Here is a 14,371-nt window from a genome sequence, read left to right on the forward strand (position 1 = left end):
TGTGTATTAATATTATTGCTGCGTGCCCTGTAGAATGCAAAGTGGATTTAGGGTGGATTATTTTCTTCAAGTAAATTTTCTGAATTTTACACAGTGTCCACATTGTGCATGCAATTCTTTTGCAATAGGTGAAAAAAAAAATTATTCTCAATAAGTAAAACCTGGGAATGACCAGGCAGTAAATATAACCTAGAGCTTGCGTCAAGATGGAAGACTGAGCACTAGCGCGTTTCTTTCCTCCTTCAAATTCCCTTAAATGACAGCAAAGGCAGGTTTCTGCAGTAAAGAATAACTCCAGAAGGGCACGGTAAAAAGGGCAAAACCCTGAAACATGGAAAGTAGGTGGTGTGTGTGTGTGTCGAGGGTGAGGGGGCGCGGGGGGAGGTGAGAATGGGGTTGGGGAACCTGGATGCCCTGAACTGACGAAGGGGCTATAGGCTTTTGGGGAGTGGGGTTGTGGGCCCAGCTTGTGAACATTGGCGAGAAACGCGGCGGGGGGCGCTGAGGGGCGGCAGGAAGGGGAGGCCTTTCTCTAGGCAGGAAGCTGCGCTACGGAAAGAAGGAGGAGACTGCAGCAGCAGCAGCAGCTGGTGGGAGCCCGATGTGGCCGAGTGGCTACCGCCGCTGCCGCCAACACGGAGGTGGAGGTGGGGACACGGCCGCCATTCTCTTCTCCTGCCTGCCTCCCTGCTAGACAAGCTCTTCGCCTGAGGATTCTCTCCTCCCAGATCTTCCAATCATCAGGCTCGTCGCCTGCTGATCCTCTTCCCTACAGGCTCACAGCGGAGGCAGCAGCTAAGTGTCCGATTTGGGCACGTGAGGCCCGCGATCCCAGGTCGTGGGGAGGTGGGCGCTGGACTAGAGAACTGGAGGATGGGGGTCGGTGGGTGCCATGCTGGAAAATTGGGTTCGGTACTGATCTTGGCGATGAGGGTGACTGAGAAGGGTGATTTGGAGACCGAGGGTGTGAGGCGGGAGGATCCACAGTACCTGGATGCTATACAAAAGTGGCCAGACAAAAAAGTAGGTTTATTGTGGGCGCCCCAGGGGAAAATGGAGATGGCCAGGAACAGACAGAAAGGAGAAGTGAACACCAGTCAGAAGGCATGGAGATGGGAGACAAGAGGGATAAAGAGCAGGTGCCGATGGGCCTCAGGAGACAAGGTCACTACATTAACAGAAATGGCAAGATGAGGTGGAGGCTAAGAAATGGTGAATATTTGTGTTTTGTGCGGGGACACTGGGACGGCAATAGAGGATCAGGCATGAGGCAGAAAGGCCTCTTCTTGCTAGAGCCTCAATCACTGTAACTACACCCTCTCTAACCTTCCTGCATAGCCAGAGGAACCTGGAGGGAAGGCAGTGCATGCAATCATTGAATGGTGTCTTGATATCCAGCATTCCTGCTAGACACCCTGAATAACTTGGGTGGCAATGTACCATGCCCAGGGACTTTGCAATACAGAGAAAAAAAAATTTCACACTGTATTATGCTAAATGTTACTCCCTAGCCTTTCTCCTCCCCCTGCAGATATGAAGACCCCTCACAAAAAGGCAGCTGCAGGGCAGCAAACTGGGGAAGCTGTAGATCATCACATCAGATCTGCAAACATAAGGAAGAAAAAGACTTGTCAAAAGAAGCAAAGAGGAAGACCTTCATTCCAGTCCTGCATGAATATTGTGGGCTGCAGAATTTCACATGGATGGAGGGAAGGCAATGAGCCCATCACCCAGTGGAAAGGAACCGTTCTGGATCAGGTGCCTATAAATCCCTCTCTTTATCTGGTGAAATATGATGAAATTGACTGTGTCTATGGACTAGAACTTCACAGAGATGAAAGGATTTTAAAGCTTAAAATCCTTCCTGATAAGGTGCCGTTTTCTCGAGTTAGAAATGTGCGCCTTGCAAATAACATAATTGGTAAAGCTGTGGAACATATGTTTGAGGGTGAGCATGGTTCTAAGGATGAATGGCGGGGAATGGTCTTAGCCCAAGCACCTATCATGAAAGCCTGGTTTTATATTACGTATGAGAAAGATCCTGTCTTGTACATGTACCAGCTTCTAGATGATTATAAAGAAGGAGACCTCCGTATCATGTCAGAGTCCAAAGAGTCTCTTCCAGCAGAGAGGGAGCCAGAAGGAGTTACAGATGGCCTGATAGGTAAACATGTGGAATATACCAAAGAAGATGGCTCCAAAAGGACAGGCAAGGTCATTCACCAAGTCAAAGCCAAACCCTCTGTATATTTCATCAAGTTTGATGATGATTTCCATATCTATGTGTATGATTTGGTGAAAAAGTCCTAACTGTTAGGTGAAAATTTGCCACATTTGTGGAGGCATATTATGATCTGTAAGCACAGAAAAAAAATGTTATTCTTCAGTGTATTGAAAGCTTAAAGGTCCATATAAACATTTTTGCCAGCATAACTGTTATTTTCTTCTGAAAAATACAATGTATGTGAACATGACATACTATGTGTAAGGAAGGAATTTGTCTTGTTCAAAAGATTGGGTGTGTTTGGTGGATGGGGCATGAAAGGAAGGAACAGCTGTAAATTCAGGCTGTGAATAAAGTTCAGCTAGTGTCATAATCAGTCATCTAAAAATGGAATAGGACTTAGCTGGTCTGGTCTAGGGAAGGGGGAGAAGGAATTAGACATGGGCTGTGGGGGAAGAAAAAAGGGGAGATGACTGCTTAGGAAGAGGTGGGGAGGTGCCAGAAGTGGAGAGGCTCCTTGAGGGGAGGAGTGGCTAAGAGGGGGAGGCACCCAACTGGAAGGGGGTGAAGGATAACAGAGGAGAGTGAGGTCCTGGGACTTAGAGGAAAACAGACAGAATAAATTGAGTAGAGAGATGCAAAGAAACTTAGAAGAGGTCCAGAGCAAGGGGCAGAAAGGCAAAGTTGGCAGGATCTGGGGAGAGGCCAAAGGATGCTCAATGGGAGGGGCCAGAAGGAGAGGGCCACTGAGGAAGGGGTACTTCTAAGAAGAAAGACCGGCAGAGGGAGCAAGCATGCAGAAAAAGAGATGTAAGGAGTGGGGACCGTGAGGCATGGAAAGGCCCAGGAAAAAGTTGGACTTCTGGCAGTATCCACAGTGCCCTCCCTGGCTCTGTGCACAAATAATGTGGCAACTGTCAAATAAGCCGGATGGATTGGAGGGTCCCTGGAAAGGCATTTTGACAGGGATGACTCAAGACTTAAGCAGGAGACAAGTTTATAACCTTATAAGGCTTTCCTTTTTTCAGGGAGTTATGCCACATCTGTTGAACAGACCTTCAGTCTTCAGTGTACACACTAACATGATGCCCAATAATCATGAGGCTGTGGGTGGCCTCCCCACATTTCCCAGAGAATGCAGATGCAATACATCTTGGACTTGAATATGTTGGATTATTTATCCTACACTAGATAAGCAATTCTTGTGGGGAATGGGTCAGTGGGGCACTCAGAACTTAAGGGATGTGCCATCTTAAACTTGTATTTTTGGAGAAAAATGGAATCTTGCTGAACCTACATACAGCAGTCCCCTCACTGTTCATCCTCCTGCTGGACTGTACCTTGTTTTCATACAGAGGAGGGGTATCAGAGGATTGAGCCTTATGATTCTAACCATAGCATGGAGGCATACATACATGATAGTCCATGCTTCTCTCTGCTGTTGCCTGAAACTACAGATAACTCCACCCGGTGCTCTCTACCACACAGAGGCCTACTGTCCCCAGAAGCTCCATCTGGCTATATCTTGACAAAGCCTGTGACTGCTGACCCTTCCCAGGTACATCCTGGCCACTCTTGTCCACTCCAAATGCACAAAGAGCTTGCTGGAAGTTTGTGCAGCTTTGTTTCCAGGTGAGATAGGTGGCATGGGACAGTGAAGCTGGCAGTTGTGACTGTATAACTAACTCCTTCATCAGTATAGTGCCACATAGTGGAGTGATGGTTGATGGCAAGAGAGAGTGGTAACCCCAATAAAGTCCCCTAGAGATATGGTTTCCCAACACATGGATCTGTGTCCTCTGCCACTCCTCCTTGTCTTTTCCCAGTCTGGCTGTGGAAGTTCTCTTCAAAGCCTTCTGTCGGGTTTCTCCACCACCCATATCAGAAAAATATACCCCTGCCCTTAAAGAGAGAATTCTGATGATTACCCACTTCCCATGCTTCCCTAACTCCATGCATAGCAGTGGGTGGGGGAAGCAGGGAGCTTCCAGGAGTTGAAAGAATTTCATAATTCCAGTTCATTCTCTGCACACAACAAGACCTAAGGCTGTTAGCCTGAAGAATTTCACAAAGCAAACCCACCTCACCATAGCACGGATTATTTTTATTTCATACATCACAAAACTTAGTTTAGAAAATACCTGAAGGCCACTCATGGGCCAGTTTCAGCCAGGTGTCATGTTTTGTTTGGTCTTCATGTTTTTATTGTTTTGTATTTTAGAATTTGCTACTTAAATGTTTAGGAGATTTCATATTATAAAAATCCATATTTCTGGATAACCTGAAAAAACAAATAAACATAGTAAACTAGGATCAGAACCCACATTCCAGTAAGAGAACAAGCAGCTGGGTCTGAGGAAGAGTTCAGCCCATTTTAGACTCAGAATGCTCTCTAAAGTTGACCATGTCCCGAGCTGGTATGCTTTACTCTATAAAATGCCCAGTTTTCCCCTGGAGGCATTTGCATTTGTGGCTTTGGGCTACTTGCAGCCCTCCTTTTGGGTTACATTGACCTCACTTGCTTTTTAATTTATTTTCTTCATCTTTATTCCTCCAATACTTATTTCAAGTGGGCTGGTTCTCTTCTAGTCAGTCTTCTAAGCACAGATATCTATGATATAATAATGAACAAAATAAATAAAATACTCCTTTCCTCATGGAGCTTTCATTTTAGTGTGGAAGACAGTAGTCAAGATACAATAAGTCAAATGTAAATTATTTTCAAAGTGATATGAATTAAGAAGAAAAAATAAAGCAAGTCATAGGGAACTGAGATTCCAAGAGGAGACTGAAATGGGTAGGAAGGCCATGAAAGGTCTCACTGAAAACATGGCTTTTGAGTATTAGACCTGATGGTAGTGAGAGAACTGCCCCTGTAGCTATCTGGAGAAGGAGCATTTCAAATAGAGAGACAACAAGTGCTGTGGTCCAAAGATGAAGTAGGCCTGGCATGTTCAAGAAATACCAGCATGGCTGGAGCTGAGGGAGCAACATAGAGAATATCAGAAAGTGAGTTCAGTAAGGTGAGGGGGCTCAGGGAGAAGGACATAGCTTAGCACCTTGGATGTCCTAGAACAGAATTTGGCTTATATACTCAGTTAGATGGGTACCAATTTGAGTATGTTAGAAGAATCCTGATACGTGACTCTTATTTTAACAGGATCACTCTGGCAACTCTAGAGAGTAGTCTATATGGGGTTAAGGAAAGAAAAAAGCACATCAAATATACCAATGAAACAAGAAAGACCTAGAAACAGATTTTTATATAGGAAACTTGAATCATAATAAAGGTGACATTTTAGATGAATAATGAAAAGATGTTTTATTCAATAAATTGTACTGCATTAGTCTGTTTATTCTATGGTAAAAAGTAAAGTTTAACCCCTTCATCATACCCTATACACAAAATAAATTCCAAGCGGGGAAAAAAATACTGATACTTAAGTTTGGAAAGTAACACTGATAAAACTTTTAGAATATAAAATGAAACAGAATTTTTGTGTTTTTTTCCTATGGAAATGGGGAAGATTTCATTTAAAGGCAAATAATGTACAAGTAATGAGGGAAAAGCTTGATAAATTTGGTTATATAAAAATATGCAAAACCCCTAATTTCAAAAACCATCATATACAAAGTGGAGTAAAATGAGAAAAAGACACAGTCTATAGAAAATTAGGCAAAAAATGTAAACAGGTAATTTACATGTAGACCACATGGTCAATAAATATACAATACCATAATCTTCTCCCCATTACCTCATTGTACTTTTTCCATAACATTTCATTTTCCCACATACTATATAATTGACTTAATTAATGTGTTGTTTCCCTACTAGAATATAAGCTCTGAAAGTGTATGATTTTTCTTTTGACACTCACCAATGTATCCCAGGTCCTTAGAAGAGACCTGGGTATACAGTAGGTGCTTAATAAGTATTGATTGACTATATGAATCCACCAGAAAGAAAAGAAAAAGTAAAATAACATGATTTCACACACATCAGATCAGCAACACCTGTGAAATCTGAAAATATGTATTGACCAATTGAACAAGTAGGGGATCCTATATGTTGTAATTCAGATAGTTACTGTAGTTACCCTTTTTACTGACAGTTTAAGTAAGAAAAATTTGCCATAATCTGCTGAGTTTAAAAATGTGTTTAAAACTGTAAATTTTAAATGTGTTAAAAAATGAGTTTAAAAATTTCCAGGAATTTCACTCAGATATTGTTGGAAGACAATTCTTCATGTGTCTTACACATTTCTGTAATATATTTGTTCTAGCAATATATTTTTTCTTTTAAGCTATCTTTTGAGAGATGTTTGGATGGAAAACAGTTTTGGAAGATATAGTATCTCTCTGAAGTAAAGAGCAGGTTTGCTTAGAGTCTTTGGAAGATACAGTGATTCCCACTGGGGGAAAAGGCAGGAAATCTTATTCCAATAAAATTAAAAAAATGTCTCCTTCAAGGCAAAGGGAAGGGATGCTTACTGCCCATTAAAAAGTTTGAGGTTCCCAAAATGAGGTTTCCTGTCTCATCTACTTTATAAGTAGGTGAGGTGTCATTTCACTTATTTTGCATTTTGCATCACCCTGTGGAAAGTGGATTTCAGGCTTCTTGAGTAAAAACGCTGATATTCAAGCTGTTGCTATTACTGTGAGTACTAAACTGCCCTTCAGTATTGTCTCTGAACTAGATGTCTCATGTCTTTTACTGGCATCCAAGAAACTGTGGCAAGCTACCTTGTTGGCTCAAAAATAGGGGAAATTTTCACAATCTTCACAGTTGATACTTGTAGCAATGAGGATTGGATGTTGACTGAGACATGACTCCATGAGAAGAATGAAGGTACCTCCATAGTACTGTAAAACATCTCCTCATGGTTGGCAGTCACAAGCCTCAATCTCAACAGTACAGGCTGTGGTATCACACATATCTTAGGAAGAATGGCTAAAAACCTTCAACAACATTCAGGAACTGGCTTGCCAAGCAATGTTTTTCAGCACTATGTAGGTAGACAATTTGTGGGTAAATTACAAAAATCAGTGGTGAACATGCAGACAAACTATGAAAAAAAAGTCCTCCCTCTTTTAATGAGAAGGAATTAGGGAAATGGTGGTCAGGATGAGAACTGATAGATCCCTGTCCTAAATGGTTTCAAAGTCCATATGTACCTGTCTGAATGTGCTGAGGAATTTTGGCAAAGGGAGAGAATCAAACTTCTGTGGCTTTGTTAGATATAAGACACTATGCTAAACAGACCAGTAGAAGGAAATGGCATCAAGCATGAGCTAATAGGACTTTAGCTGGGTTTACAGTGGGGAAAGGAAGCCAATATGACCAGTGAGTGAAAACCTTTTTGGCCAATTCTGTGCATGTAGGTGTTATCTCTAAATCTAAACATATAGTAGGAATGGATGCTTATACTTTCTTGCTCCCTAAGTGCCAGAAGATATTCAGCCACATGTAGAGAATTGTTAGTGGGACACATAAATCATTCTCCCACCAGCCTCCCTGACCCCTCTTGAGTTCAGAGAATTCCAAGAAGAAAGTAGAAAACCATAGCCCAATTTAGAGTTAAAGGAAGCACAGGTTGTTGGAGGTTCAAGTACACCCATGTGCAAAAGTCTAAGTGATAAGCCAGGCGAAGAAAGACAAGTACCAAATAATTTCACTCATATGTGGAGTATAGGAACAAAAGAAAACTGAAGGAACAAAACAGCAGCAGAAGCACAGAACCCCCCAAGAATGGACTAACAGTTACCAAAGGGAAAGGGACTGGGGAGGACGGGTGGGAAGGGAGGGATAAGGGCGGGATAAAAGAAAGGGGGCATTACGATTAACATGTATAGTGGGGTAGGGGGCACGGGGAGGGCTGTGCAACAGAGAAGACAAGTAGTGATTTTAGCATCTTATGTTGATGGACAGTGACTGTGAACGGGTATGTAGGGGGGACTTGGTGAGGGGCGGAGCCTAGTGAACATCATGTCCTTCATGTAATTGTAGATTAATGATTCCAAAATAAAAAAAAAAGTCTAAGTGGAGCTGAAGGCTTATAGTGTATTATTGTCAAATTCAGTTTCACATGCAGGGTCATCTGTTGCAATGGCACTAACCAAATCCATTACACAGTCTAGCCTTATGGCACATGGAACACTGTTTTAAACATTGACACCTTACTTCCCATACATTGGCACTTGAGAATCAAGATATTTTTGCATTCATGTGATAAGGACTCCAATATATGTTTTTTGTATTCCCTTAGAGTTACTAAATTCCACTGCCATTTGCCATAATCAGCAGGTCAGAATTTAGTGGAAGTGGAGCCATACCCTGATTTCCAAAACTTTCACTCTATACATGATGTCCTGATGGTTGGCAGTCACAAGCCTCAATCTCAACAGTACAGGCTGGGTTATCACACATATCCTAGGAAGAATGGCTAAAAACCTTCAACAAAGTTCAGGAACCTGCTTGCCAAGCAATGTTTTTCAGCAGTATGTAGGTAGACTTATAATACTCAAGTCCTTCAGGCAGTCAAAGAAAATTTGTTTCTTCATCTCCTCTCTACCATAAAAAGGCCAGCACCTAATAGAATCCTTTGGATATTGAAAACTATGATTGCTTACGTATTCTGTTTAGTCCCTTATAGCAGATGCTCACAAGCCAGCATCTTTTGAATGGGGTCCAAACTACATTCTGTTATGGAAACTGTCCAACAAGCTGTGTCATGGTGTCTACCTTTGGGGCCTCACAACTGTAATGAACCCTTTGAGCTATAATTCTATGGGACTGATGACTATCCTATTGGAATCTCTAGCAAAGCTACACATTCTCTGCCTGGATGCAGGCAGTCAACATTACTAAAAATTTTAAAACATTCAAGATAATGCTATCTTTTGGTATATATAAGGACATACTAAAAGGACAGGAACAAATAAAGTTGACCCTTGAACAATCTGGGGGTTGGGGCACTAACACCTACACAGTGAAAGATCTGTGTATAAGTTTTGACTCCCAAAAACCTTACTACTAATAGCCTATTAGCTACCAAAAACCTTACCAATAGCATAAATAATCTATTAACACATTTTGTATGTTATGTGTATTGTGTACAGTATTCTTATAATAAAGTAATCTAGAAAAAAGAAAATAGTTTTTCAAATTGTAAAGCTGCAAAAATTCTTCCAACATATTTATTGGAAAAAAGTGTGTAAGTGGACCTACACTGTTGAAACCCCTGCTGTTCAAGGATTAACTGAATAACAATGGAAAGTAATCAACCTAGAAAAATAAACTCAGTGGAACTCAAACAGGATTGCACCCAATCCTGGACTTTCAGCCTCCAGAACTGTGAGAAATAAATTTATATTTAAAAGACACACACCTTATGGTATTTTGTTATAGCAGCCTGAGTTGACTAACATAACATATACATACAATGGACTATTAATCAGAAAAGGTAATGAAGTTCTGATACATGTTCCAATGTTGGTGAACCCATGAAAAAAATTGCGTTTAAATTTAAAAAGCCAGACAGAAATGGGCAAATAGTGTGTGGCTTTACTTACAAGGAGTATTTAAATAGGCTAATTAGAAAGATAGTGTGTTAACAATAGTAAAAAGAAAAATTTTATATTATGTGTATTTCATCACAGTTGAAGAAGGTTAATAGTGGAGGAATCCATGAGATGTCACAGTAAAGATTCCAAAAGTTTGCCTTTATATAAAAGCAAGAGGCAAAAATGATGAATATCCACATTTTAAGAAGTCTGGAAATAAAAAAATGGCCTGAAACAACCCAGGGAGTATTTAGAAAAGAAAAATTAATAAATTTCAGTAAGAACACTAAGGTTTGTGGTATTGTAACTTCTCCAAATCCCATCTTTCACTCTCTAACCCTCAGTAGCTTCTGTCATAACAGACCACATTCTGAGTAACAGAAGAATGAGACTGGAGTTCTTTCAAAACCTCATTCCCAAAGAGAAGACATAGTGTGACTTTGCTGGTGATTCCATGGAAGACGCCAGTCAAAAGGCTTGTCTTTAATCATGCTCAAATTTATCCAATACAAATAACTTCCTGTTTGCATATGAAGGGAGTGAATTTGTTCAGTGTTTTAACATGAACACTGCCTGAGGCAACAGATAACAGTTGGGGACAAACAAAAGAATGAGTAGCTTAAAATATGGAGAAATGAAGTGTCTCCAGGGGTTTTAAAATTTGACTTTATTCCTGGGAATATGGAAGGCGCAACTCATATGTGCAGGGCTGTATGAATGCTCAGGAAACATACAAGAAGGCCCACAACAATGACTTATGGCTGCAATTCACGCTCTCTGAAAGCAGCAAATGAAGGCAAAGGCAGAGTACCAAACTACCCGGTAGTTTTGGAAGTTAGCCCCAACATACATAAACTGACTGGGAGAATCACTAGTCTGTGATGAATATGGAATTCACTGATGGATTATTTGTTGACCACTGTGCTTATTCAGCTTGAAATGTCAATGGCCACACATGAAAAATAAGAAATATTGTAGAATGATTTCAGAAAAATCACAAAGCAAAGAAACAACAGTTATTGTAATGAACAGCAAAGAAGAAACCCTTGGGAGAAGGGAGAAAATTAATAACTTAATTCCAAAGCTGACATATTATCAATAAAGACCATATATGATAAACAAACAACTAATATCATCGTCCATGGTGAAAAGCTGAAAGCTTTTCCTCTAAGATCGAAACAAAACAAAGATGTGCACTCTCACCATTTTTATTCAACAGAGTACTGGAGGTCCTAGCCACAGAAATCAGACAAGATAGAGATAAAAGGCATCCAAATAGGTAAGGAAGAAGTTAAACTGTCACTATTTGCAGATAAGATGATATTATATGTAGAAAATTCTAAAGATTGTACAAAACATTATTAGAACTAATAAATGGATTCAGCAAAGTTGCAGGACACAAAATTAATACACAAAAATTATTTGTGTTCCTATATACTAACAACAAACAAGCAAAAAGAGAAATCAGGAAAACAATTCCATTTACAATTGTATCAACAAGAATAAAATACCTAGGAATAAACCTAAATAAGGAGGTGAAATACCTGAGTGCTGAAAACTATAAGAAACTCATGAGAGAAATTAGATACAAATAAATGGAAATCTATCCCATGCTCCTGGACACAAAGAATTGATATTGTCCAAATGGCCATCCTTGTCTAAAGCAAATTATAGACTCAATGCAGTCCCCCCCCCCAAAAAAAATGTCATTTCTCAATGAACTAGAGCTAATATTCCTAAAATTTCCATGGAGCAACAGAAGACCCAGAATAGCCAAAGCAATCCTGAGAAAGAAGAAGAAAGCTGGGGGTGTTGTGTTTCCTGGCTTCAAACTATACTACAAAGCTATAGTAATCGAAACAGTATGGTACTAGCACAGGAACAGACCAGATCAATGGCACAGAATAAAGAGTCCAGATATAAAGCCACACATATATGGTCAGTAATATAAAGGAGCCTTGAATGGACAATAGGGAAGGAAATGTCTCTTCAATAACAGGTGTTGGGAAAACTGGACAGCTACATACAAAAGAATGAAACTGGACTACTGTTTAACTTCATGCACAAAAGTAAACTTGAAACGAGTCAAAAATCTGAATGTAAGGCATGAAACCATAAATTCTTAGAAGAAGACATAGGCAAAAAATCTCCTAAACATGCATATACACAGTTTTTTCCTGGACACATTTCCTTGGGCAAGGGATCCAAAAGCAAAAATGAACAAGTGCTACTTTGTCAAACTAAAATCTTCTGTACAGCAAAGAACATCATCAGTAGAACAAAAAGGAAACCTACAGTATGAGAGAATATAATCATAAATGATTTATCCTATAAGGGATTGACATCCAAAATATTTAAAGAACACATATGCTGCAACACCCAAAAAAACAACCCAATTAAAAATGGGCAGAAGACCTAAAAAGCCATTTCTCTAAAGAAGAAAGACAGATGGCCAAAGACACAGAAAAAAATGATCCACCTCACTAATCATCAGGGAAATGCACATCAAACTACAATGATATATCAACTCGCACCAATTAGAGTGGCCAGTATCTTAAAGGCAAGAAGTAACAAGAGTTGGCAATGATGTGGAGAAAAGGGAATCCTCCTACACTTGGTGGGAATGTAAACTGGTGAAGGTACTGTGGAAAGCAATATGGAAGTTCATCAAAAAACTAAAAATCGAAATATGATACAGCTCTGTAATTCCACTAAGAATATACCTGAATAAAACAAAATCCTTGATTTGAAAAGATATATGCATCCTTATGTTTATTGCTGCATTATTTACAATAGCCAAGATATGGAAGCAACCAATGTGTCCATCAATAGATGAATGGATAAAGAAGAGGTGTTGCTTATTCACAATAGGATATTTTTAAGCCATAAAAAAGATAGAAATCCTGTCATTTGCAACAACATGAATGGAGGTAAAAGATACTAGGCTATGCTAAATAAGCCAGGTGGAGAAAAACAAATACCATATTATTTCATTTATTTGTAGAATATAAAAACAAAACAAAATGAACAAAATAGTAGTAGACTCATAGACACTGAGAAGTGACTGGTGTTTACCATTATGGAGGTGTTGGGGTGGGTGGGTGGGAAGGGTTACAGGGATAAAAGAGCATAAAAATGCTCAAGTATAATATAAGCTGGTCACAAAGGTGGTAGTATAACATGGAGACTATAGCCAATGGTGCTATATCATCTTTCTCTGTTGACAGAGTAACGGCACTGGTGCGGGTGAAGATTTAGCAATATTTGTAACTGCTGAAGCACTTATGTATATGTAAAAACTAATATAAGACTGTATTTTAATGAAACTTCAATAAGAAAAAATAATAAAGTAAGGGAATGCCAGATACTCTCAAGGAGATACTGTTGGCTGTTACTGAGACAACATTTTTTCCACCTTCTGAGAGTTAATATGGTCAGTTTTAAACAACAAGAAACCTTTAAAATATATATAAATATTTTGTTTGGTGGATGATTAAAGACAAAAGTTTAAAAGTTCTTCTTTGAATCTTTATGTTAGTTATTGTGAACATAAAATAGGTGACTTCACTGGAAATGGCAAGTCTATGTGACTTAATGTGCCTAAAAATGAATTGTTGCTCCTAAGTATAATTTGTTATTTGCAGGGAAAAGAAACAAAGTTGACATAATCTTATTGGAATTGTCCAACTTAAAAAAATGAAACATTTAAAAAACAAATTATGTGCCATATTCCATGAAAAAAATGTAATAACTACAAACTGACTTGAGGAATTTCAGAGGTTGGACTTGAAGACAAAGACATAAATTAGCTGTTCAAAAACTGTTCAAAGAGGATAGCAGGGGATGATAGTGGATAGGAGCATCCTGAAGTCACTTCTTCCCACAGACAGCTGAGGCAACAACTACATATAATAAAACTCACTCTGAAAATGACCTGCAGACTAGTGAAACAATTCCTCCACAGCTGAAGACATAAAGAAAATGCTTCATCAAGAAGGGTAGGAGACAGGAGAGTGGTAGGAAGATTGTGGAGTAGGAAGGCAAGGCAGAAAACACCTCCCACATACAAATCAAGGAAGTGATTACAGCATACACCATGAAAATACCTGAAGCCTGAATTCTACACAATGTGAAGAAGAGACCACATTGAGAATGGTAAAGTGTCAGGGTCACTATCAATCAGGACCCAAGCTCTTCCCCAATCGCACCCCACAAGCTGGAGGGAGAAGAATGGAGCAGGGAGGATAAGGACTCAGGAATTCTGCACATGTGACTCTGGAGATCTGCTTTGGGAACGCAAGTCCACATCACATTGGATTTTGGTGATTAATGCAGCTGGATATCAGAAAGTGTTGGAGCACCCTGGGAGGCTGAGATTCAAATTATTTGCAAAGGAAAGGAACACTCTGTCCATGCCACTGAGACCCAACACAGAGGCAGCAGTCTGAAATATTTATCAGCAGCTGGAAGAGTGCTGGAAAGACAGAGGACAAAAGGAGCTGTCTTTGGAGGAAAAAGGGCAGGTAAACACACCCCTAGCCCTCCCTCAGAACAACTGGTCAGGACCCATGGAGAGCCACTCCA

The 14,371-nt window shown here is 39.9% G+C and overlaps 1 protein-coding gene across 3 annotated transcripts; it reads left to right on the plus strand.

Moving 5' to 3' along the window:
• The first annotated feature begins 491 nt into the window (after positions 1 to 491).
• LOC108403263 (spindlin-2) lies at positions 492 to 7,990 on the plus strand. Of its 3 annotated transcripts, none has more exons than XM_073227653.1 (2): positions 492 to 1,758; positions 2,062 to 7,990. In XM_073227653.1, the coding sequence occupies exons 1-2, from the start codon at positions 1,498 to 1,500 to the stop codon at positions 2,308 to 2,310; spliced, it is 510 nt and encodes a 169-aa protein (XP_073083754.1). In that variant the 5' UTR covers positions 492 to 1,497; the 3' UTR covers positions 2,311 to 7,990. The 3 variants fall into 3 exon arrangements, with proteins under 3 accessions (XP_073083754.1, XP_036850039.1, XP_036850041.1); XM_036994144.2 differs by having other exon boundaries at positions 492 to 846; positions 1,532 to 7,990; XM_036994146.2 differs by having other exon boundaries at positions 492 to 835; positions 1,532 to 7,990.
• Positions 7,991 to 14,371: the final 6,381 nt, after the last annotated feature.

This window comes from Manis javanica, chromosome X (genome assembly GCF_040802235.1).
Source record: "Manis javanica isolate MJ-LG chromosome X, MJ_LKY, whole genome shotgun sequence".
Classification (NCBI taxonomy): Eukaryota; Metazoa; Chordata; class Mammalia; order Pholidota; family Manidae; genus Manis; species Manis javanica.

Bases quoted from the DNA above. Each gene is read 5' to 3' on its own strand.
- LOC108403263 (XM_036994144.2), top strand. From the start codon at position 1,534: ATGAAGACCCCTCACAAAAAGGCAGCTGCAGGGCAGCAAACTGGGGAA.